General features: G+C 35.8%; 1 protein-coding gene across 8 annotated transcripts in view; it reads right to left on the bottom strand.

Annotated features, from left to right (window-relative positions):
* Positions 1–800: 800 nt before the first annotated feature.
* Positions 801–23,225, bottom strand: part of FCHO2 (FCH and mu domain containing endocytic adaptor 2) — an 80,785-nt gene continuing 58,360 nt past the window's right edge. For 5 of the 8 annotated variants that reach the window (XM_085567617.1, XM_085567618.1, XM_085567620.1 and 2 more), the window contains 10 exons: positions 20,059–20,568; positions 19,399–19,502; positions 16,443–16,572; positions 12,863–12,974; positions 12,104–12,259; positions 11,035–11,167; positions 8,048–8,247; positions 5,906–5,970; positions 3,352–3,516; positions 801–3,124 (listed from right to left, as the gene is read on the bottom strand). In XM_085567617.1, coding sequence (XP_085423743.1) covers positions 3,102–3,124; positions 3,352–3,516; positions 5,906–5,970; positions 8,048–8,247; positions 11,035–11,167; positions 12,104–12,259; positions 12,863–12,974; positions 16,443–16,572; positions 19,399–19,502; positions 20,059–20,568 — 1,598 coding nt within the window. In that variant the 3' untranslated portion in view covers positions 801–3,101. The remainder of the gene's footprint in view (positions 3,125–3,351; positions 3,517–5,905; positions 5,971–8,047; positions 8,248–11,034; positions 11,168–12,103; positions 12,260–12,862; positions 12,975–16,442; positions 16,573–19,398; positions 19,503–20,058; positions 20,569–23,225) is intronic. The other 3 variants (XM_085567622.1, XM_085567623.1, XM_085567624.1) reach the window with 1 other exon arrangement.

Genomic DNA, 23,225 nt, shown 5'->3' with positions numbered 1-23,225 from the left:
CACTCAGTCTGACCACTAAACACTTGTGTTCTTCATTCCTGCCTGCTAGCAGAAGATAAGAATCAAGCCCTTGAACTATTGCTTTCCTGCATGACAGGAATGGTACCTCTATTGCAGTGATATCCAACCAGCTGAGAAAGTGAATTTGATAAGTCATTACTTACTAAGCCTCTGCAGGCTTTGGGATCAGTAGGAAACAAACAGATTCAAAAACATTTGTTCAGTTTCAGCTTCTGTTCTGTGCTCAAAGCTTACAAGGACTAAACCATACAGACCACTGAAGAAATACTAAATTGTCTACTCTTTTTGACAGGTGGAACATTAGAAATCAGAAGGAATTACTTTAATCTTGCCACTAATTCTTCTTCTGCACACACAACCAGATATAGACTCATAAACTAAGACATAATGTACAGTATTTGATAGCACTATTTACAGACAGCAGCTCATGTCCATGAGTCAAGATTTTTCTCATAAACAAGATTTTTCTCATAAACATATCCACAGTTTTGCCTAATCTAATTTATTTGTGAAGTGAATCAATTTAGTAAAGGTATAGGGCACTACAGACATCTCAGACATTGCAGTTTAGTAAAGATGAAATGTTCTGAAGAAGTCATCTTTCCATCAATCTTCTCTGTGATGATTTTAAATATACAAAAGAGTTCATTATGATCTCTACCCTTTGTTCCACTTAAAAGTTAATCTTTTCAAATGTTCAATACAGGCATGGTTTTTCTTTTTACCTTATTGCTTAGAAGGTCTGTGGAACTTAACTGCAAAAGTACAGGCAATATAAATCAGTATTTAAATTATATATTACATGTTTATTATGGGTGCAAATTTTTAAAACTTACATTTTATGAAAATTCAGAGTATTTACAATTTTTGAAAGATAAACTTGTATGCTCTAATTTACAGTCTAACGCAGTAACAATTAATAAAAATTCAGATCCTTTAGAGTTGTGTTTACAAATTAATTTTCTTAGGAGGCAGCTACAAGGGACATTGCTGTATACACAAGCAAGAACCAGCTTGCTACGTAAGTATTTTTTATTTTAAATCAAATAGCTACACATACTTTTTACATTGTTTTTGAGTTTCTTTACAAAATGCCTATATAAATTTGTATGGCTTCAAAATTGTAACCTGCACCCAAAGCAAATGTATGAAAAACACCTGAATGAAGGCTAGTTTAAAAGTGCTGAAACATTAACTACTTCATTTAACTTAGAAATTAATGTAATACTTGATTAAAAATAGCAATAATAGGTTTGGGTTTTCATTAATAAAATATTGTTGTGTTAATCAGTTTGATTGTAAAGCAGGTTACAATTAAAATTCCAATAAAAAAGATCACCATTTTATGAGATGTAAATTTATCATCACTAAGATTAGCAAAATATAGGAGCCAAATATACTCTTCCAATCAAATCGACAGTACACTATGTTCTTAGTACTAAAAATGAAACTCTCACCAGCAAAAGTGTCTAGTGTACACAACAATTTATGCAGCTTCTACAAAGGCACAATTTCTTGTAAAGCTTCAGCAGTCCAATTCATTACTGGCTTTGCATGAATTAACTCAAGCGTGTTTTACTGTTTTAATAGAGAATTTGAAATAGATGCTGGTATGCTAAATGTTCATTTGAAATTGCCACATGCAGGTTATTGAATTATTTTGCCCCAATGCTTATGATTTCAACATTACAAAAAAAGCTTGGTAATACAAATACATAGAAAATTTTCTAAATTAGTGACTTGCTTTAAAAAATGGTTACTGATGTGTCAATTCCCTGTGCTTAGGCTGTAGCAAGCAGATTAGATTACAATAAAAATATTAAAATTGGTAGCTATAAAAAAATGAACACATGACAGGATTTGTCATCCTGCAGCCATAAAATATCCTTTATAATGCCTCCTGAAGTACTATGTGTACATTCACATCATACATCCCCAAATCCACTCAAAAGTCTGAAGACTTATAGTCAAAGCAAAGAGTAATGCTGTTTGCTTTTAGAAATTTGTTTTTCTTATGCTCACTGATTTTTCAGATTCTCCTCTTTGGTGACATTAAAATTACTTAATGAAAAAGTTTCTGAGTACTGCATGATGCAGCTCCCTTTACTAAATCCACATTTAACTGCAATTATTCCTCAAGGAAATAATTAAGTGTTTTAAATTTCTTTTAAAACAAACGACAGTTTTTACAAACCTCTCTTCTAAATAAATTGCAGTGAAAAGAATTTTTATAAAGTTCTGTGCATAATACAAACGCCATGCTTTCTTGATGAAGAGCCAAACTTTGAAAAAGGAAGTGAGGCACATGAGTATCAAATTGAATAGGCACAGGCATTTTTAAAAGGCACAAATGTTATGCAATTAATATAAAAATAAATTAAATCTACTGCATTAACTCAAACAATAATAAGGACCAAAAAATTTTACTAATTGCAGAAGTAAATCTCTGCTGTGTTTTGCAATTTGTAACACATTGCACTTAGTTAAAAAAAAAACCTCTATATGAAACAACTTACAATTTAATAATACATGATACATGGGCATCAAGTTACTTTTATACATCTCTAACTCAGCTGGTCTTGTGGTATGAATGGAAAGAAGGACTACACAAGACATAGCCTCTGCTATCTTTATAAACTGTCAATTAAAAGCTGGCAATTAAAGAATCTGAAAAATGAGTATTACTTATGAAAAGCTCAAATATTTCTTATTAGATCTCCTATATTTTAGGTGTAATGTTTACAGTACAACATAAAATTTCATACTTCCATTACAACTGTGGATTACTATTTTGACTTCATCTATATAAAATTACTCATTTTTCAACAAATTTTCCCAAATATTGCAGTTGATAATTTACAGACAGTGTTGAAATTAACTTCAGTGCTATTGTAAAGTAATAGAAAGTTTTCAAAATGACTCTTAAAAGTGCATTTACTTTCTGTAGTTTAGCCTCAAAGTAAGTCAATATTTTTAAAGATTAATGCATGTTAAAATAGTGTTTGAAAAATAGAGAGGGTAGAGTTCCTATCATCACAAGTGTTTCTTGCACTTCTGATCCAATGACTTTCACAGGTACATCAACAGTCTGCCATATACCGTCCTGAAAAACAAAGGTAAGTTTTTTGCAGTCAATAGATAAACCAGATTTTGTCGATATTTTCCTTGGAGCAGTCTGAATAACTATGGAAAAACAAACTGACTTGTCAGAAGTGTTTCAATAAAAAGTAACTATGTATACATCACTTATTTAACAGTTTCATATTTTAGAATTTAACACTAGTGAATATATAATGTTAATTTGAATATATAAGCATGTCAATGTCTTACCAGTGGCAAATCTCTTCTTAAGAAGGGAAAGCCGATAGCCAGTGCCTACAAGTTCCACATCTGCTCCTGAAAGGGTGCTTCCTTCACTGATGAATTGCACTGCAAGTGTTGCTGGTTTACTGGGTCCTCCTGAAAGCTCAAATTTTGCTCTGAGTGATCCAGAACCTATAAAAACAAAACTGAGAGGCTGATTATTTTTCAAAATCAAAAGGATCTCCGTAACTTTTTAGTAGTAAGAAGTGAAACTAATATGGTGACCTTTGAGATCTATTCCCAGTGGCAGTCCTACATAGGCTTTCAAAAGAGGTAAGAGTACAAGTCTGTTTCAGACAATGATTTAAAGAGAAACATTATAAATTTCTGGACATGCAGGTATCAGCCTGGTAATCACTTACTACTTATCTGATAGGTCCCTATAATCATTTATGCTTGCTGGTCTTTAAGTACTTACTACCATCTATCTTGTGGTAGATGGTATCTGATAGACAGATAGAAGATACTATCTGCCTTTCACTAGCAGAACATTTAAGAGTTGTCATGATCTATCTGGATGAAAGAACATGAACAAAAACATTGGAAGAAATTCAGTTCTACAGTAATGTACCCAGAGGAAGGGAATTACTATGTTTCTATTAAAGACAAAGTTTGATTAAATACTTCTCACAAATTTCAGGGGTTTTTTTCAGAAACAGTAGTGAAGTGGCATCACTTTGATAGTATCATAAAGCAATAATAGTTTAAAATTACTTTAAGTATATTTCTGTAGGCAATGAAAGGCTTTTTCAAAATCCCCACATTGCTACTACTTTTTGGTTTTAAAACAGGTATTTTCTTGCTCTTGTGAAGTGTGCTGGGAAAATGACATTTCAATTAAAATGAATGGAATAATTTTGCTTAAAACAACTTGCTATTCCTATCAACAACACCTGCTAAATGACGAGGAAAGTCAGTAACTTAAATGGTACTGAGCTAAAAGCAGGAACTAAAAGAAATTGTTTCACACAGTGGCTTATTCTTGATAAATTTAGCTTAAGATCAATTTAATTTCTTCAGTAGGTCAGCCTTATTTCAGTAAACTGGAAATTCTTTCTACTCTAACTATGGCAACTCATATATTCAAGTGTTCTGAAAGTTTGTTCTGTGTTTTATCTCTTTCCAACTGACACACCACATGTGTTGGACCATAAAAAGCCCCCTAAAATTTTATCATGATGTCCACCAGGAGAAAAGACTTGAAGACACTTGTCCTGACATTGACAGTGTTTGTGCAACTTCTCCCTTTGCTTCTCTAACTGCCAAGACTAGCACAGTATTGCTTCCTCCTGAACTGAGAGTACTACACATGCTTATACTCAAAGAAAAGAGGAGGAAAAGACTGTGGGAAGGAAAAGAATACAGCAGAAGCAGTGGGGTATGTGCAAGTCTGCTATCAATACACAAGATGCAAACTGGATCACTAGCAGCCAATTCTGTGCTATTCTGCAGGTGTACAGTTCCTCTTCATCTAGCTGCATTTGTGTTTCAGTACGATTTTTCCTTTTAAAAGAAGCCACAAAGTTTGGAAAGGGGTGGGGGGGAAGGAAGAGGGCTAATCCAATGTAGTGAAGACAAATAACAAAGAACTGTGAGGCTAGTGAAAGACAAATTACACCAGACTAGAGTAATCACCTGTGTTCAATAAAATTCTCTCTTATTGTGTTTGAATGATAACCACAACTCTGCAGCTTTGCAGGAATAGAAGTTGTCTTCTCTTTCCATGCTTGTGGTTTCTAAATGAAACCAGTCACATTTACAGGCAAATCTGTGATTTCACAATCCTCTTCACTAAATTCTTAGCAGGACTAAAGGCCTTTCCTTTACATTAGCAGTTCATTTCTCCACAGAGACTTTGAGCAGCTTTGGCTGCTGTACTACTTCAGAAAAATACTGGACTTGCAGGGACTGCAGGGGTTGTAACTACAGCTCAGAGAAAGGCACTGGGCAGAGGACAACTACTGCTACCTTATGCAATATTGTATAAATTACCACTCTGAGCAGATGTGCATAGATTAAAATTTTTCCTGGAGTCATTATAGTCAAAACCAAGACTCAAAATGTTGGTCAAAAATAATATATCTAAACCTAGGAGTTTTGGATTTTTTTTTTTTTTACCCCCAGTTCTTCCACTTACCTCCTTCTAATGTATTTAAATTATCTATGTGTGGAAAGAGACAGATATTAAACCTATTTTCATTTGAGTAACTGTTCACTTCCAAACTGCATGAATGCAAAAATTTCATATCCTATCTAAACCCTATTTTAGAACCACTAACTGTTTTCAGGGTACTTCATTGTTTTCCCTTATATAGCTAATAATTAAATTTATATTTTGACATCTTACTCATATTGGAATCTCTCAGGAAGCAATTAATTGATAAAAACATCAACTAGTGAACAGTTTACAGCATAAGAAAATGTGTAAAAAGGAATTAGAGGGCACAGAGGCTAAAATGATTACCTATTTACTGATAAAAATTGTCTGTACAAGAAAGCAAAACAAAAGAGTTGAACTTGCCTCCATTCTCAGACTTCTCTGAAATGCTAGATATTTTCCAACATGCTTTCATCTGGTCTGCATTCCTGTAAGAGAATGGTAGGTTAGTTACAAGTACTGGTTTTACAACTTTATTTGTTTTTATTTTCACAGACATCTCTAAATGGAAGTCTATAAAAATATTTGCATATTTTAAGGTAAGTCTGTGGAAAACTACAGGAGGAAAAGAGAAGGCTGTGTCTGCATCACTCCAGAGCACTAAGCTCAGAAGAATGCACTCCCTTACACATTTTATACAGTAATTTTTTACACACTTAACACTGTCCTGTGTCCCTACCTATGGCTCCAAAATTCAAAACCCTCTGCAGCCTTAAAAGCATATGTTACTCTGGAAGCAGTCTGGAAGCTATGCCTTGATGCTTCGTGATGATGGTAGAATGGGGAGCAATGTTGATTGTTCTCCTCCTAGTGAGAGTCCTGACAGCATGAATTTTATTCCATTTCCTCTCTAGTAAAACTAATTGGCATCAGTAATACTCTGTTCAAGCTAACTGCAAACACTGTAAAGAAACAGAAAAGGGTACCAAGAGTGTCTAGGCTGACAGGGCATTTTAACTCCTAGAGGACTTTCCAGCAGTTGCATCAAAGGAAAGTCAACTACTTAAAGCTGTGAGCAGCATGAAGTGCTGATAGGTTTGAAATTGCTCCTGCCATTGATGTAGCAGGACTGAAATGCTCACATAAGTAGCACATATGGTAGCTTTACTCAAAGGAAGTCAAGCTATAGAGACCTTTTTTCCTAAAAAAAGACCAAAACCCCACCACCCAGTCAATTAGATTGAACAGGTAGTACATCACAAATACTATATCTGCCTGGGACATAACTGAATTTTTTTTTTTTCTTTGATCAGCTTGCCAGGCTCAAAATTCTGGGTCTTGAAAGTTGCCTATGTGAGTTCACTAATGCAACTGTCCCTAAGCCTTCCCAGCTAACACCGAGTGTCCTGGGTGGGTGTTCCTGCTTTCACTCTGGCTTCATTACAGAGGGCTTGTGGGAGAAACCTGGGCAGGGAGACTAGCTTCACCACAGTGCAGTTGTGTTGCTCAGATAGGATACTAAACATGTTCTTGTTCAGAATAAGCTTACAATGTGGTTAAAAGCACTGTTTCCTTGAAATACCAAGTCAAGGAGTCAATCCTGTAAGGATTTTTTTTTTTCCACCTAAATTTATACTCTGTTACTACATTGTCCAATAAATACCTACAACTGTATTGCCTCCAGAAACATCAGAATCTACCCAATAAATGCATCATGTTTATTTTTCTTTTAAGCTTTAATTTGTAAGGTAGACTGATCTATAAGAAACAAGGTTAACAAAGCCTAACTTCCTTCAACTTGATGTTCTTTGCCCTCTTCATGTTAAAAAGACCATTTTGGGAATTAACAGTCCAGGATTTATGTTACAGCTGGGCAAGTATGTACATGCTGTGCAGGCAGAGTGATTGAATTCTGCTCACGTTTGCTCCAGGGCTGTACAACTCTGTCTAGTCTTACTACCCTCTGCTTGTTTCTGAAACTTGTAACATAATTTCCTACTACCTATGTCACACTTTGAAGTGCTACTGTAAAATGCAGGCTCAGGAGGTGGCAGCTGCTAGTCTCATAATCTGCCTAACACTAGAATTGAGAGAGAGTGCATCCTGGCTTACGGAGAGCTCCTCAGTTATTCAGGTTTGTTTTAAAATTATTTCCATTAGAAGTTAATTTTTATGTTAGAACAATCAGGAAATTTTTTAATGTACTGCCTTTCTGCTACTTTTGCTATATAATCCCCTTATAAGAATACATTGTTACACACACAGAGAAAATGGTTTTTAACCATTTCAAATTACTGTATTACAATTGTCTATTGTATTGGACAAAAGAAAGCAAACATTGGATAATTCATAAAGCATTGTATTATTACACAGTTGGGATCGGTACTCACTGACTGTTTCAATTTATGTGAATTGGCTGCATGTGATCTCCGTTTCAGACCACAAAACATCTAGACATCTGGCACTATACATTTTGCTATTTCTTCCTGTAAAATTTTTCAGGCTATGACATTAAAGAATACACTGAAAAGTATCAGAAAAAATACTGAAAAGAATTAATATTACCATTTTGCAGGTGGAAGTGACTGCATGTTTATCACTCCTCCATCAACTGGTACCACAACCTGGACATTAGACAGCATACTAGGCATATTCATAGACTCAGGATTGTATTTATAATCCACTCTCACATCAGTAGTGTTAGCATCACATTTCCAGTAAGTTGCAAGATTCAAGGGAGTGGACTGTATGCCATTTGAAGATACCTGTAAAAGAATAAACCATTGAAAACAACTTAATTAAAATATCATTTTTTGGGCAGAATTAGGGGGTGGTGGTAATTAAGATAAATCTCAGTGCTGACAAAATATCAAGAGAACAATTGACCTCTGCATCCTTAATCACAGAATTTTGAAGACTGCTGCCTAAATGAATTCCTGTTATTTTAATTTTTTATTAAAATACTTGAAGAAAAGGTTTAAATTCCCTCTGGCCTATGAGGCTCCTTCCTGTTCTTTTATAACTTTTTATAAGCTTTGTTTTTGTTGTATTCTGCCTTATGCAAGATGCATGCTTGCAGCAAAATTACTTCATCCTTATCAGTTGTGTGCTGTGCCAATTCAACTGCCCAACCAGCCAGCACCAGAGAACAACACCTGCCATTGTGGGACAGGCAGCCAGCAGAATATAGTTCTTACCTCTTCAAAGCATTATTTTCCTGCTGCAGGAAGGCTGAATGCTGCTTCTGTAGCTGAGATCATTCTACTGTGCTGATGCATCTCAACCACCTTCTCAATCTATCTGAGGAACCTCCTGTGTCCTGGTGCACACTCTTGCCTTTTTTTTACCAGGTCAAAACCTTTTTTATCTGTCTTGACTTCCACAAGCCAATGCCTTGTTTTTACAATAATACACAGTACTCATTTCAGCAAACCACATGTTTTTTTCTCTCCCATCTTTCCCAAGAAAATCATGTGCCTAACATGCTTTTTTGCAGGGTCAGTATGCCAGGATTTTAAACCACACTAGGCAGATGTGGAAACTACAGATATGAACAGCTGGACTGATGGTAATTTTCAGGGTTTTTTTTTGTTGTGCAGACAATTGTCTCACATGTTCAGACATTTCAATGCAGGCCTAGAAAACCTCTGGTCTCTCTTGAGGTAAGTATGTCTTGAATATTCATGAAGGCTTTTTATTAACAGCCAGAACATCATCTCACTGATGCATCGAATGGCTGAAGTTGACAGAGACCTCCTGGAGGCTGTCTGGTCCAACCCTCCAGCTGGCTGTGTAAGCTCCAGACAACTTATGAACATTTCCAAGAATGGAGACTCCACTACCCATCTAGGCAACCTGTGTCCAGTGCTCAGCCACTGTCACAAGAAAAATAGTGGTTCTGGCTATTCAGAGGGAATCTCCTGTGATTCAGCATGTGTCCATTCTGATTCTGACTCTCTGCCTCTGTTTCTGTCACTGGGCACCAGTGAAAACATCTTGGCTCTGTCCTCTCTATGCCCTCTCTCAGGTACTTAGACATATTGACGAGATTTCCCTGAATTTTCCTTTTTTCAGGCTTAGGAATCCCAGTACTCTTAGGCTTTCTTCATGGGACAGGTACTCCAGTTCCACCATTGTCTTTGTGGCCCTTTGCTGAATGCTATCCACTCTGACTAGCAATGAACAACCTAGAACTGAACACAGCACCCCAGGTGGGGTGTTACCAGTTTTGAGGAGAAGGACCCCCTCACTTCACTTACTAGCAATGCCTTGCCTAATGCAGCTCAGGAGACCATCCAGGAGACCAACTGCTGCCTGTGCAACATGAGCAGTGAGTTGTTTGAGACATAGTAACCCACAGGACCCTCAGGTCCTTTTCTGCCAAGATAATTTCTACTTGGTTTCCCCACGTGTGCTTCTTGTTGAACTTCATGAGGTTCCACTCAGCCCATTTCTGCAGCCTGTTGAGCTCCTTTAGGAGGGCAAAATAATCCTCTGGCTTATCTGGAGGGCCATCCCCATTTCATATCATCAGCCAAGGATATCAACTTACCAAGGATACATACACACTGTCCCATCATTCAGATCATTAATGAAGCTACTAAACTGTATGTCCCCTGGGGGTCAGTTCACCTCAGTGTCTGCTCATCCAGCCTGCTCTTCACCAGCTTCTCTATACAGATTCTGTGCTAAATGGCATGGAAAGGCATCCTGAAGTCTGAGCAGACAATTATCTACTACTTTGCCCTCATCCACAGGGGCAGTCATGTCACCACGGAAGTTTGTCAGCTTGGTCAAACCTGACTTACACACAGTAAATCCATTCTGACTACTGTTCTATTTCTCACTGTGAGAAATCAGAATGTCATACATTCTCAGATAGAATCACAGAATGGTTTGGGTTGGGAGGAACCTTGAAGATCATATAGTTCCAACCTACCCTCATCATGGGCACAGACAATTTTCACTACACAAAGTTGCTCATAGCCCTACCCAGTCTGGCCTTGAACACTGCCAGGGACAGATGGGGCATACAAAACTTATCTGGGCAACTTGTGCTAGTGACTCATCACCCTCTGAGTAAAGAATTTTTTCATAATATCTAATCTAAACCTACTCTCTTTCAACTGCAAGTCAGAACCATGCATTAAAACTCATCAGTGACAGCATCCAAAACTTAGGCAATTGCAAAATCAAAGACAGTACAAGTACAAATGACAAGAAGTTGCCATCAAATCTCTTAAAGGAGTATTTGACTTTGCTGACAAATATCAAAAAAAGCAGTGTTTGAAGATTGCTTGTAGGATTGACCTGAAGCATTAGTAAGCTGAAACAAGCTCTGTATCTTAGGGAAAGACATGAAGAATAGCAGGCATGTGCTAAGCCTGGGCAGAGTTTATGCATTGTAAGTAGAGACATATCCAGATCTGTTCTAGATGAGAGATGACAGTTCACCTCCCTGCTGGCAGACGAAGAATATTTCTTTTAATTTCTGAGTATATATAATATCTGCTGGAATTCCTGAAAAATTACAAAAGGATAAAATTGTTTACCTGATACTTTAAAACATCCACGTTGTAATAGGATGCAGATGGATTCTGCTCTGATAATTTCTTGAGGTAGACAGTTATAGCTTGCATGTTCATCCAAAAGTCTTTTGTACTGGAGTCACTTTGTGACTGATCACTACAAAGAAAGATCATTAATTAGGGGTGAAATATTACACCAGGCATTCAAGATTATCATATATATTAACCTTTTTTTTTGCAAAATATGTTTTTTCAGTATAATTCACTTTGTCCGACGCATCTCTGTTACCATTTCAGTTATAAACTGTCATGTCAAACAGTGATTAAACTTAATTTTGTATGAATTATTCATTACATTAAGTATGAACTAACAAAATGAAATGAAATATAAAAGAATACATGCATATGGTTTGATTTATTATTTCAGTAATTTAAAAAATACAGCATTCAAAAACATTTAACTTAGTGTTCAAACAATTACTCCAATAAATGAAATAGAAACTACTCAACTTAAATGGATTTCTGCTAAAAAATTTCCAGCTTTTCTATTTTTTTAAAGAAACAATTATCTCCAAGTGCAATTTCAACAATTATCCTAGTCAATCAGCAACCTTTTTTTCCTACAAATTCTTCCGAGCATGCTGGTACACATCTGAGAGATAGTTATGTAAAGAATCTGATCCATGTAATGATTTGGCTTTAAAATACACTAGTAGATGGCAAATGAGAGTACATGAATTTCCTACTATTGATTTACATTTAAGCTTACTATTTCATAACTTAGTTTTTCCATTATTATTACTACTGTGCAAAGAAATTATAAAATGCATACGAAAACACAAGACACATTTACAAATTATGTTTTATGACTCCTGTTATACTCAGCACAAGTTTTAAGTCCAGTAATCATTGAGATTAATAGTGGTAGTGGAGAGAACTAAGCCAAACAAGATTAATTCAGAAAATTAAATTATATGTAATTCAATCAACCAGACTGCAAAGAATTCTGATACACAACACTGTTGTAGAATTGTTGACATAAAACAATTCTGCAAATTTTGTAGTTTACAATTATGTTAAAAAAATACAAAACCTGTATACAAGTTGTGTATTTGGAAGTATCTGCTCTAGTTTGCTTGTGTTTTTCACCCTGAAGCAGAGCACAGCAGGAGATGGGTTGCTGGTGAAGACTTTAATAATCCCACTTGGGAATGATATTGTCATATCACCAGTAATCTTCACAATACATCTAGAAGAGAATAAAAATTCAGTTTCATTGCAACTCATTAACTACCTAATTCTAGTAATAATTTTAAAGCAACCACTGTAATTTCACAATCTTATGAACTGAATTTAAAACAGAAAATCAGTCTCAAATGAGGGCAATGTGACTATGTACTGCCACTTTCAGCTTGGAATTAAGATGAAATAAGAAATAAAAAAAATTAACTGCTTAAGCATACAGTAGTCTTGGATATTTTTCAAGTTTTGAAAACATGGCAATGGCTCTGCCTATGCAAGGCCTAAGCAGCATAGCAATGGACTGGATGTCACAGGGAATTAAGTGCTTTCAGCTGAACAAAATTACATGTAACACCTACCTGACAATGATAAAAATCCTTGTCATTCTCAGTGCTGTCACTGAACACATTTGTGTAAAGCAGGTGTATGTGAACTCCTGGCAGGATGCAGGCCATTACAGAGCAATAAGCCACTGTTGTCATTTATACCCAGGGACAAAAACCCCTTTGAATTCCCCTTCTAATGCATAGTCATTTCCCTCCCCCAGTATGAAAAGTAGACACATTGTCTTTTCTTATTGTAACTAAACACAATTCACTATTTAACTAACTTTGTGGGATCTGCTCCTTTAAAGTAGGCGTTAACAGATTCAGTAAGAGCTACTGCAACAGGCAAGGTGTCCTGGTTTCCAAGGCTGACAGGGCTGGGACCACGTGAAACACCTAGAATACATACAGTATAAATTTAATTTTCAGAAAGCTTAGTCGATTTCAGAATGGTTGACTACATCTGTCATTTCACAAGAGTTCACACCAACATCACAGTCTCATCTGAGGTATTACTTTTAAAGTGTGTAGAAATACATAAACATAGTACAGCACCAAAATGCTGCTCAGCAGCATAAGAATATAGGTATGACTATTGGTATGACATTACGTAAACAGACACAAGGAAATATAGGACACAGAGGAACACTGCAGTAAAATGGCTACTGGTGGGGGTAAAGTCAACAGACCCAAAGCAAATTGACTAGAATGTTTAAAAAAAAATCCCTACTGTATGCTTTTTTTTGTATGGAAAAATGCATGATAAAATGGTCACAGAAATACAAAGAACTCAAAGTAAAAATGAACTTAAATGTAAATTCATCAATATTACCCCACATAAATGAACTATTTAACATTCTTTTAACTTTGTCAGCCAACAAACACTGCAATTCCCAAGCATAAATTCTTGGAGAAGTCTTCACTTGTTGCTTGTGTCAACACAACACAATTCCAATACAGAGCTGTATAAACCAAGATCTCATGCTGAGGCTTTTTGAAATGTGCATATATTGTTGATGAAACAGGTTGTCATGGGATTTCATTTTTCACAGATTTTCTACATGTATACAGAATATGAAAAACAATACTGGAAGTTTCTTCTGTTTTTTCTTAGTGCAGCAGTGTAGTAGATAGCATCTTATGTTTTTTGTACCATGAAGAAATGGATAGTATTACCTATCACAAAGGAGGTAAAGTCTTTATCTTTTCATAAGCAAATAGAAAAATTTCTCTTTCATACCACAAAGCAGAAACAAAATACTGCTGTGTATTATTGCCCCAGGCAAATGAAATCTATTTCCTCTAAGTGGCTGTCCTTTCTGAGCTCTTTCAGAAGTAAAAAGGAAGCTGGGACCTTGCTCTTCTCAGAGCACCTAATATTAGACCTTAAATTAAGAGATAAGTAACAGAAAGATAGCAAAAGATAGGAGCTGATCTAATTCTGCTACCTCATACCTCTCTCTTCATTACAATTTCTCACATAAGGTAGTAAAATGTTCAGAATGCTTATCAGTACCATGAAAACATTTGTGGAACACTTAGGCCTCCTTAGACCCAAAAGTTCTAGTCAAAAGTGTTGAAAACCAAAAATTCTTAAATGAGCTAATTATTATGATTCTAGCTAAAAACCACTGATTTATTCTTTTTTTTCTGTATGAACAGTAGGTTGTTTTTCTTTATTCTTTCAGGCAATACATGGATCATGATTCCAAAGTTTTTTTCTCTCCCTGAAAACTACCAATAAAAGCTATGATTCTCAATAGTCTCAGGAATCCAGAAATCATTGTATCAAGAGGTGATAAAATTTTAAGACAGTTTTCATACTGGGTAAACAGCTATCATGAAAATAAAATTTATTTTAAAAATTACTGTATTTATTATGTCTGTCTTCTAAGATCTGTATTATATGTAAATATAGAAACATTATTACCTACTTGTGTTAGGACAATTAAGATTGTCAATGTAAAAATATATTCCTTTTACTTGAAAGAAATTAGTAATGACAAACTGAAGAGCCAAGGTCAAGTTTCAGCTTGTTTATGGAGCAGAGAAGTGGATAGACAGAAGATAACATTATATAAAAGTGGTTACATGAAGTTTTGGTGATTTCAGCAACATAGAATTTGTTATGCATTTGAGATGTCAGGCAACTTGTATGTGACTGATACCAGAAATATCTGGAGAAGCTTGTTTCAAAAATACAATTTTATTAGATGTAGTATATTAGGATGATTAGTTAAGGCATAAATGTGCTTTGAATACAATACCTGGCCGTGTCTTACAAAGCTTTTCAATTGTAAGAAGATTTTGACTCAAAAGATCATTGTCTATTACATTTAAATGAAACAAAACATTGCAAGAAAACAAAGTATTTCAAACAAAAATAGATGCTAAAAATTAATATTAAAAATATTTTCCAAATTATATTAAGGCAAAAGCATAAGAGAAGCACTCTATTATGCATGCTTTATAGTTCATTTGGAAGAAGATAATCAGAGTCAATTCTCCATTATTCAGAACAAATAGGGTAAGGGGAACACTAGATTGTGCAAAAGTCAAAAGAACACAATATATTGCAAACTATATCCTCATGCCCCCAAGTATTTCATTTTTTGTACTGCCCTTCCCATTTTCCCAGGACTATTTAATTCATACAGTTAGTGCAGATGGAACTGGCCTTATTTATTTTTCCTAGGCCAGAATAATAACCACATCAAACCTCACTGTCAGCACAGACCTCCTTACCTCTGCCTCACCTCATGATTACACTCTGCCACTGTTTCCAACATCACACATACATATGTCCCTAGAGCTGGGAAAATTGATGCTCTTGCCACCAATTTTTGGTTCCTCAACACCAGAGCTGAGACCTGAGGATGTGAGCCTGGATAGACTCTGGCAACCAAAATATTAGTTGTGTTTCTGTGATACTTCTCAGCATTTGTGAAATTGGTGGACACTGAACTGTAAGAGCTAAGGCTGGGCAGAGCTTAGAGGCTTTGCTTCTGCACAGGGAGGAAACGACTCCACTGCAGAACTTTCACTAGGTGCTGCACAGATGCTCTTCAGAGCTGCTGAGTCTAAGTGAAGAATCCTTGGCATCAATAACATTTGCAGATAACCAAATGATAACTTGACAACTTGATTTAACTTGTGACTAAAGGTGCAATGTGTTCAGAAATTAAATAATTCAATACTGCTAAATAAACATTTTTAAATGTCTTAAGACCTGCCTTTCCCAAACTAACAAAAAACCCCAACTAACTAAAAAAGCCCCAGTGTCTCTTTTTGATTTATGATAATCAAATATCAAAACTGAAGGGCCTTCCTTTAAAAACAAGAGAAAATTTTCTGAAATTAGTGGCAACATATGAAGACTAATTTCCTTCTCATCTTAATCTTTCTTGTTTAATTGTTTATTTTGCTTTTACTGCTTAACTTATATTCTTAACTAACTTGAAGAAAAAGAAGCATTAGAACATAAAATAACTCAGTTCTGTGAACATTTGTACTCATACAAATTTTTCAGTATCTCTAAGTATTTCTGCATCTATACAATAACATCTTCTGAACAAATATATGATAACATGTCGTACTTGATACCAAATAAGAATTCATGGAATGTTAATTGTGAATAATATTTCCCTATAGAACATGCCATAACTAAATCTACTGTCTAATCTAACTTAATCTGCTTTCCTGAGAATCAGTGTCCCTTAGAAGCAGACACTGCAAAGAATGCTTGAAGTACCTGGACTCTTATATGAAACACCTAACTCCAACAAATGTTTCTCACAGCATGTGCAGCCTAGTGGCTGAGTCATCCTATTTATCCAGTAAGATAAAATGGTTAATTAAACTTACCAACTGTAGGTGTGTTTGCTGCACTAAGGGAAGCAGAAGAGGATATAGAAGAAATACTCTCTGCACGTGCCAAAGGGGCTGCTGGAGGTGGACTTGAGTTAGAGGTCAATGGAGGGCTGAATGGCCTAGGCTGAACAAAAGAGATCACAGGAATATAACACAAAGTGGTTTTAAAGAGATGAAAAAATATTGTAAATAGAAAAGTTCTTGTTTCATGCCCCAATCAATTTAATAATGTTTCTCAACATAGTTTCTTTCATGTTTTATCTACCCTAGTATTTAGTGTAAAATAGAGAACCTGCATTATCCACTGGAGCAAATCCCATTATTTCATAGATTATAGATTTGTTTGACAGAGTAGTCAAGTCTAATATATTTGATTATGCAACAGCTTGTCAATAACACTAACAGAACACAGTATCAGAAACTAAGACTACAGATCTGTGTGTGTGGCAAACATAGATTTAGAGAGCTAAAGCAGAGCTAGTAATGAATTGGAAGTGAGAGCAGCAGAGGGCAATTAAAATAGCTGTGACTGGAGTACAGGAGCAAGAGAGGAACAGGCTGTAGGACCAGGGTTTTTTCAGCCCAGAGAACAGAAGCCTAAGAAGAGATTTATTAGCAGGCTCCTACTAAGTAAAAAGGGGCACACAAAGAAGTCAAAGTCAGTCTCTTCTAAGAGATGCCAGAGCTACAGTGAAGAAATGGCAACCAGACTTTGGGAAAAAGTCCTTCTTGCAACCTTTTGGTAAAATCCTGAGACAGATTGCCAGATTGGCAGATTGCAAAAGCTCCCACTGTGGAAATTTGCAAAACTCAGCATGTTCCTGAACAATCTGATAAAGTTTTGAAGTCAGCCCTTTTTTGATCAGGTTGACCTAGAGAACTTAAGTCTCTTCCACTCTATATCTCTAGATGGTTTTAGGATACACTTTACTGTTAAGGTATTTAACAGTGATCATGCTATCTGAAAGGTACTGAAACCCCCAAAGTATCATTTTGCAGAATCCCAGAAGGGGCTAACGTGTATGTCTGAAACACTGATAGCTGCATGAGTATTGAACCAGCCGAGGATTGTTGATAATAACAGACAAATGATAATATTAATAATGTCCAAGGGATGTTGATACTGACAAGTACTGTTAGTAATAACCAAGGCTTGCTGCTACTAATAGACAAGGCCTGCTGGTAGTATCCACAGATCATTGTTAATAACCAAGGACTGCTGGTACTAACAGATGAGGTCTGCTGATAATAACCAAGGATTGTTGGTAATAACAAAGTGAAAAAGAACAAGATGTGGCTAGAGAAGGAGTGATAAGCAGCACTTTTCCATGACATCCAGGAGCTCTGGCTCCTGGAGATAAGCACAAGCACAGGAACAGCTCAAGGGCAGGAATGAGGCAGAGAAGTGGGCATGGACTGTATGGGGGGTAACAAGACCATGCAGGACCCCCAAAACCGTCTGACTAAATTCCAGAGAGTTCTGAAAGAATGAACTGTGCATGATGACTAATTTGCAAAGAAAACAAGAAACTTAGCTCCAGGGCAGGGAAAACTTGGACTCCCAACAAGCCTAGGAGATACGTCTAGGACGTTCCATCAGCTGAACTGACACTGGAACCAGGACTGGTGATATCTCTTTCTCTTCCTGTTTATTTAATATGTTCCTTTGTCTCTTCCTTTTTATTCTACCTCTTTATCCAAAACCCACTGTCATGTGCATACATAGTAGGTCAGGGACTAACATACCAATTTCCAGATCAAGTGCATCATTTAATAATAAAGCTGTGTGAGTTTTGGGGACCCTCTGACTTTAGTAATTCCTTTTGACCATTAGCATTTGTAAATCTTGGGTGTTTCCTTCCCTCTAAAGGCAAGATGTCACAGTAACTTTTTTTCCCCATTCTATTGAACTTTTTGGCTTTATAATAGAGACTATGAGAATTGTAAAAGGAGTTAACATAATGAAGAGAACTGCAATGTTCTACTTGTATCCACATAATGTAAATTTCAAAAGCAACAGTGTAAAATGAATGTAGCTTTGTTCAAGAGCATACTTTATAGCAGAACAGAAATTCTTCTATTTAATTATAATGACATGAACAACAGATTGCTTGGGCTAAGAGCAATTACTACAATTCTGTATTGGAAAGAGAAAAAAATTTCAAAATAAACTCTGTTCTGATCCTACTGAAAAGCAAAACAGTTTGAAAATATTCTGTCAGTTTTGTCAAAGCATAAGATGAGAATTTTGTTTGTACCGAGAATATGGTGGAACTATCTTGCTACTTTGAAACACAATAATAGGATTTTACCACAGAACATTTTTCCAAGTCAGCAAGTCAAGTGAAACCTGCAGAATACTAATATTTACAGAGGAAATTAGGCACGGCCTAGTCTGATAGGCTGTTTGGTTATTTACATTCTTTAGCACATTCCTTATCGGCAGGAGAACCTGCCCTGCAGGTACATGCAGACAGTGTGCAACCTCTCACTATCCTCACGGGCAGCAACTGTGATCTACCACCTCTCTTCTCCACAAACCAGGAACAAGTGCAGGGAGAAGTCACAACAGGGCTACTTCTGTCAACATGCAACTGAAAAAAACCCCAATCATTTCCCAGAGCTTTGGTGATATCCATAAATCAAGGGAGGTTTGTTAATAACTTCAATAGTATTTTGTCTTTCATTATCAAATTACTGATTTGCTCATCTAAAAAACCACTCAGCTGATGCAAAAATTATGGTTTGGACCTTTGTACTTGTGTGAATAATTATTTGTTGTAATGAGATAGTTATCACAAACTATTATCATGCCTATCTGGCCACATTGAAAACCTGCTTATGTGATTCCTTGAACATTGTCTAGAAAGTAACTCCACTGTAACAGAGTAAATGAACGGTGTATCTGAAATCAAGTCAAATGGCAAATAAAAAAAAAATCAATACGTACTATTTCATTAATCCCACTAAGTTTCCCAGTAGACAGCTTTGGTCTTGAAGCAGGCCTTGGAGGAGGTACAATAGTGCCCACAGAAAGAGGAGTGGTGGGCCTTGCTGAAAGAAAGCAAAGTTAAGAAAATATCAGAAAGATCACACTGAACATAAATAGTTATTTACTTGAGTAGAATATCTAGAGGCGATGTTTCTACTAGAGGAGTTACCAAGAACCATAAGTGCTTTTAAAATAGTGCCATGTGATACCCTGAAAAGTGCATCTAAAAACAGCATCATGGGCTTTCTCACTGCTCTCAAGTGATTTTATACCAACCACTCTTGGAAGTTCGTATGTAAAAATAATTGTTTTTGCAAACAAATCTCATTGCTGTCTGACATCCCACAAAAATACATTCCCATTTCTAGAAAAGCAACACTCCGTAGTTAAGAAAAAGCAATGCCTTTAAATGAATAATTCGAATTTTCTTCTTATTTGAAACTGAGTATTTACTTAACTGTCCAAACTGATATTAACAAGCAGTTTAGTATATTCCAAGTAAGAAGATGAGTTAATTTTAACATCAGTTGAGCAATAGTAACAAAAAGATTAATCCAAAGCTTGCTTTTTGGAGTCAGTTATTAGCAAAGAGTAGTACAGAATGCATGCTTGGCATACCCTTATTTGTATGAGCACAAGAAGACACTAAACTATAGTCCAGTAGTGCTGAAGATGATGCAGAACATATTTCAGCAGCAGTGCCAGTTTCTTCAATGAATAATTGTTCATGGCATATAGAGTTATTGAAAAGGTCACTTTGATCCTCAGAAGCACAGCTGTTGGAAGAATTCCCAAGCAAAGCAGAAGAGGCAAGGCAGGCATTTTCAGTTTTAAAATGCAATCTCTGGGGCTCCTTCTTGTCTGTGCTTGTGTGTCTAATTGTAAGAAGTTCATCAGCAAAGGAAATCCACTGACTCTGAGACCGTGAAAAACAGGATAAAGTACTGGTACTCCCTGATGGCGCTGCTGTAACACCAGATTTGCACAAAGTGCTAATGGTAAAGCCTGGTGAGGATGGGCTTGTAGACCCAGAATCTGTCTGGTGTCCAAGCAAAGACTGAGATATTCTACACCCAGGCAGATCAGTGGTAGATGATGAGGAGCTCCTATTGTGCTCTGTTAGGGTAGCTGAAGGAAAAGGCAAGAATTGAAACTAGCACCAACAATGAAAAGATAAAATTTTCTATATTCAAAAAAGTATTCAATATTTACTGTACAAGGACTACTAGCCAGCATGAAAAATAACTGTTCTACTAAAGCAATGCCCCCATCTCACAAATAGAAGAAAGAAAAAAGCCAGTCACATATCATATGCACTTCATTCATACTGCCAACCATGTCCCTTTCCATTTTTTAGTACATTAAAATAATATTATTGTTTATCTCTCCACTTAAGGCTCTATTTCTCACAACTTTCCCTATTCCTTTCACTTCCTACCTGTTGTGATTTAATTTTTTCCCATCTTTGTTCTTTCTTTCTTGCATTCTACTTCATTTTTTGTTTCTCTCCACAGCTTTCTGCTTTTAATTTCTTTCAAAGTTATTCAGTCAAACCTATCATGCTCCTTCCAAAGACTTTGATCCTCTTAGTTCTAATATTTGTAATAGGAAGGTCCAAGAGATCTGGCTTTCAGGTGAATTAAGACAATGGAGCCACAAGATTCAGTCTGATAGTTATTCTGTCTGCAGCAATCTGTATCTAGTAAGTAACAATATGGATGAGGCATCATACACCTCAGGTTTTTTTTTTCCTTTCTCATCCTATAATCTTCTGACTGCTGAAAAAAGGAGTTTTCCACAAGTATCCCCTGCACTTGCTGTTGTCTGTTGCTCTAGATGACAACAGAAGCAGAAAATGCAAGGTTAGTCAATTCTCAACATCTTGCAGATTGGCAGAGCTAGGAGCAACAGCAGTGATAACCAAAATCAAAAAAAGAAATACATTTAAAAGTTCAGATCAAAAGTATAGTTGTCCTCTCTACAGTGGTCCTTTTGCCATAAACAAATACATTCTCTAAGTCCACCTAAACATTAAGAATTTGAACAAAGCTTTCCCTTTCAGGCAGATATTTTAACTATCATTCAAAGGCTTTAAAATACCACAGTAAATCCTATTTAAAAACAATCTGGAGATGTTAAGAACTATTTAAAAAATACATATGGATGAAAATAAGGAAGATAACTAATAGAAGCATTTTTAAAATATCAAGAGCTATCTAAAAAAAAGTCTTGTGTTTGTTCAAGATAACAAAGTTAGCTTAAACTTCTAATAAAGTGGGATTATTCATGGATGACCAAGTCTGCTCAAATACCAAAGTAGTTTAAGTGTTCAATGATTAACATGGTTATAAAACAACAGCTAAACAAATGTTTAAACCATGAAGGACATATACTGTATTCCACACAACTAATGTATGTATTTTAAATTTTGGATTGAGATTTTCAAAAACTTTAAGCACCATCTTACTACTAACCTTCAAGCTGAAGATAAAACATTGATTTTGAGCAAAAATTTTAAAACTTATTTGCAAGTTAGCAAGCATTAGAACTAAATTTAAACAACATGACCTATATTGATCAAGTTTTTTTTTACCCCAAATATATTATAAATTTGTTCTACTTTGGAACACTTAGTTTCCATTTAATTCTACAGATTATTTCACAAATGTAAATATCTTAGTTAATGTCTCAAACAACAATCCTTGAAATAATTATTTATCAGATAGAGTTTGCCAAGGCACAGATGTATCTAAACTTGATTTATGGTCACAAGATCTTCTATTGCACCAATTCCAATGCACTGCAGGGCTCTGTGTAAAAACCTCATGGGTATGACTAGGGTAGATGACTCCCTGCCATATACAGCTACAGAGGATATTATAGATCTCTGTCATTACTCATCAGCCAGAGACTACTTTCTTCACACTTCTGCTGCTAGGAGGAACTGTATGAAGAATTCCTAATCTGCTCTCACTTCTCATCCAAACACAGCAATAAACACCTGAATACAGCTACAACCACCAGCAACAAGTTCAATACCCTCTGCCTTTCTCTGCAGACTCTAACATAAGACCAAAGCTATCAGAACAGAATACTTTAAGAAAGCACCATTTCTTTTCAGAATATTCCAATAATATATATCTCTCTAGAATTTTTTCTTAAATGTGCTACCACACACGGTGGATTCACTTGGCAATATTACTGACTGGTTATGTAAGTCAGGATGAGAGAATTATAATGAATTCTGTAAGCCAGATTTATTAAAATTTAACCTTTAAGGAACACGAATTTGTAGTGAAAGACTAAGTTATTAAAATCTGAAGTGTTACAAAGCAGTGTTGATTGTTGCTAAAAGAATATTACTTAAGCCAAGAAATAACACCAGTTTTTAAGAATTCTCCTATTGATACATGTAGTCTTCTTTATTGTTCTTCAATCTGCATGATCATGCAAGAAGAAAATCACTAGAAAGTCATAATGAACTAAGAAATAAGGACTATTTTTGGAATACAAGTACTTAGTTAAAAAAAAAAATCAGTGAACTTCCTTTCTCAGGTGTGTGGGAGGAAGAAAGTGTCTGCATTAAGAAAAAATTAAGATGTTGGAGTAAAGATACACAGTAGGTAGACTGAAAAGAAGTATGGAACTATTTTTTGTAAAGACCAGGTTTATGGAAAGCCTTCTGGTGTCCCACTAATATCCTGCAACCAAAAATTCCCAAGCAACATATGCTCTCTCCCTCCACCTCCCACATGCCACACCCCATCACTTTCCTTGCAATATCC

Source organism: Lonchura striata, chromosome Z (assembly GCF_050655825.1).
Source record: "Lonchura striata isolate lonStrDom1 chromosome Z, ASM5065582v1, whole genome shotgun sequence".
Lineage (NCBI taxonomy): Eukaryota > Metazoa > Chordata > Aves > Passeriformes > Estrildidae > Lonchura > Lonchura striata.
The sequence above is the reverse complement of the archived record's forward strand: the minus strand, read 5'-3'. Positions and strand labels throughout refer to the sequence as shown.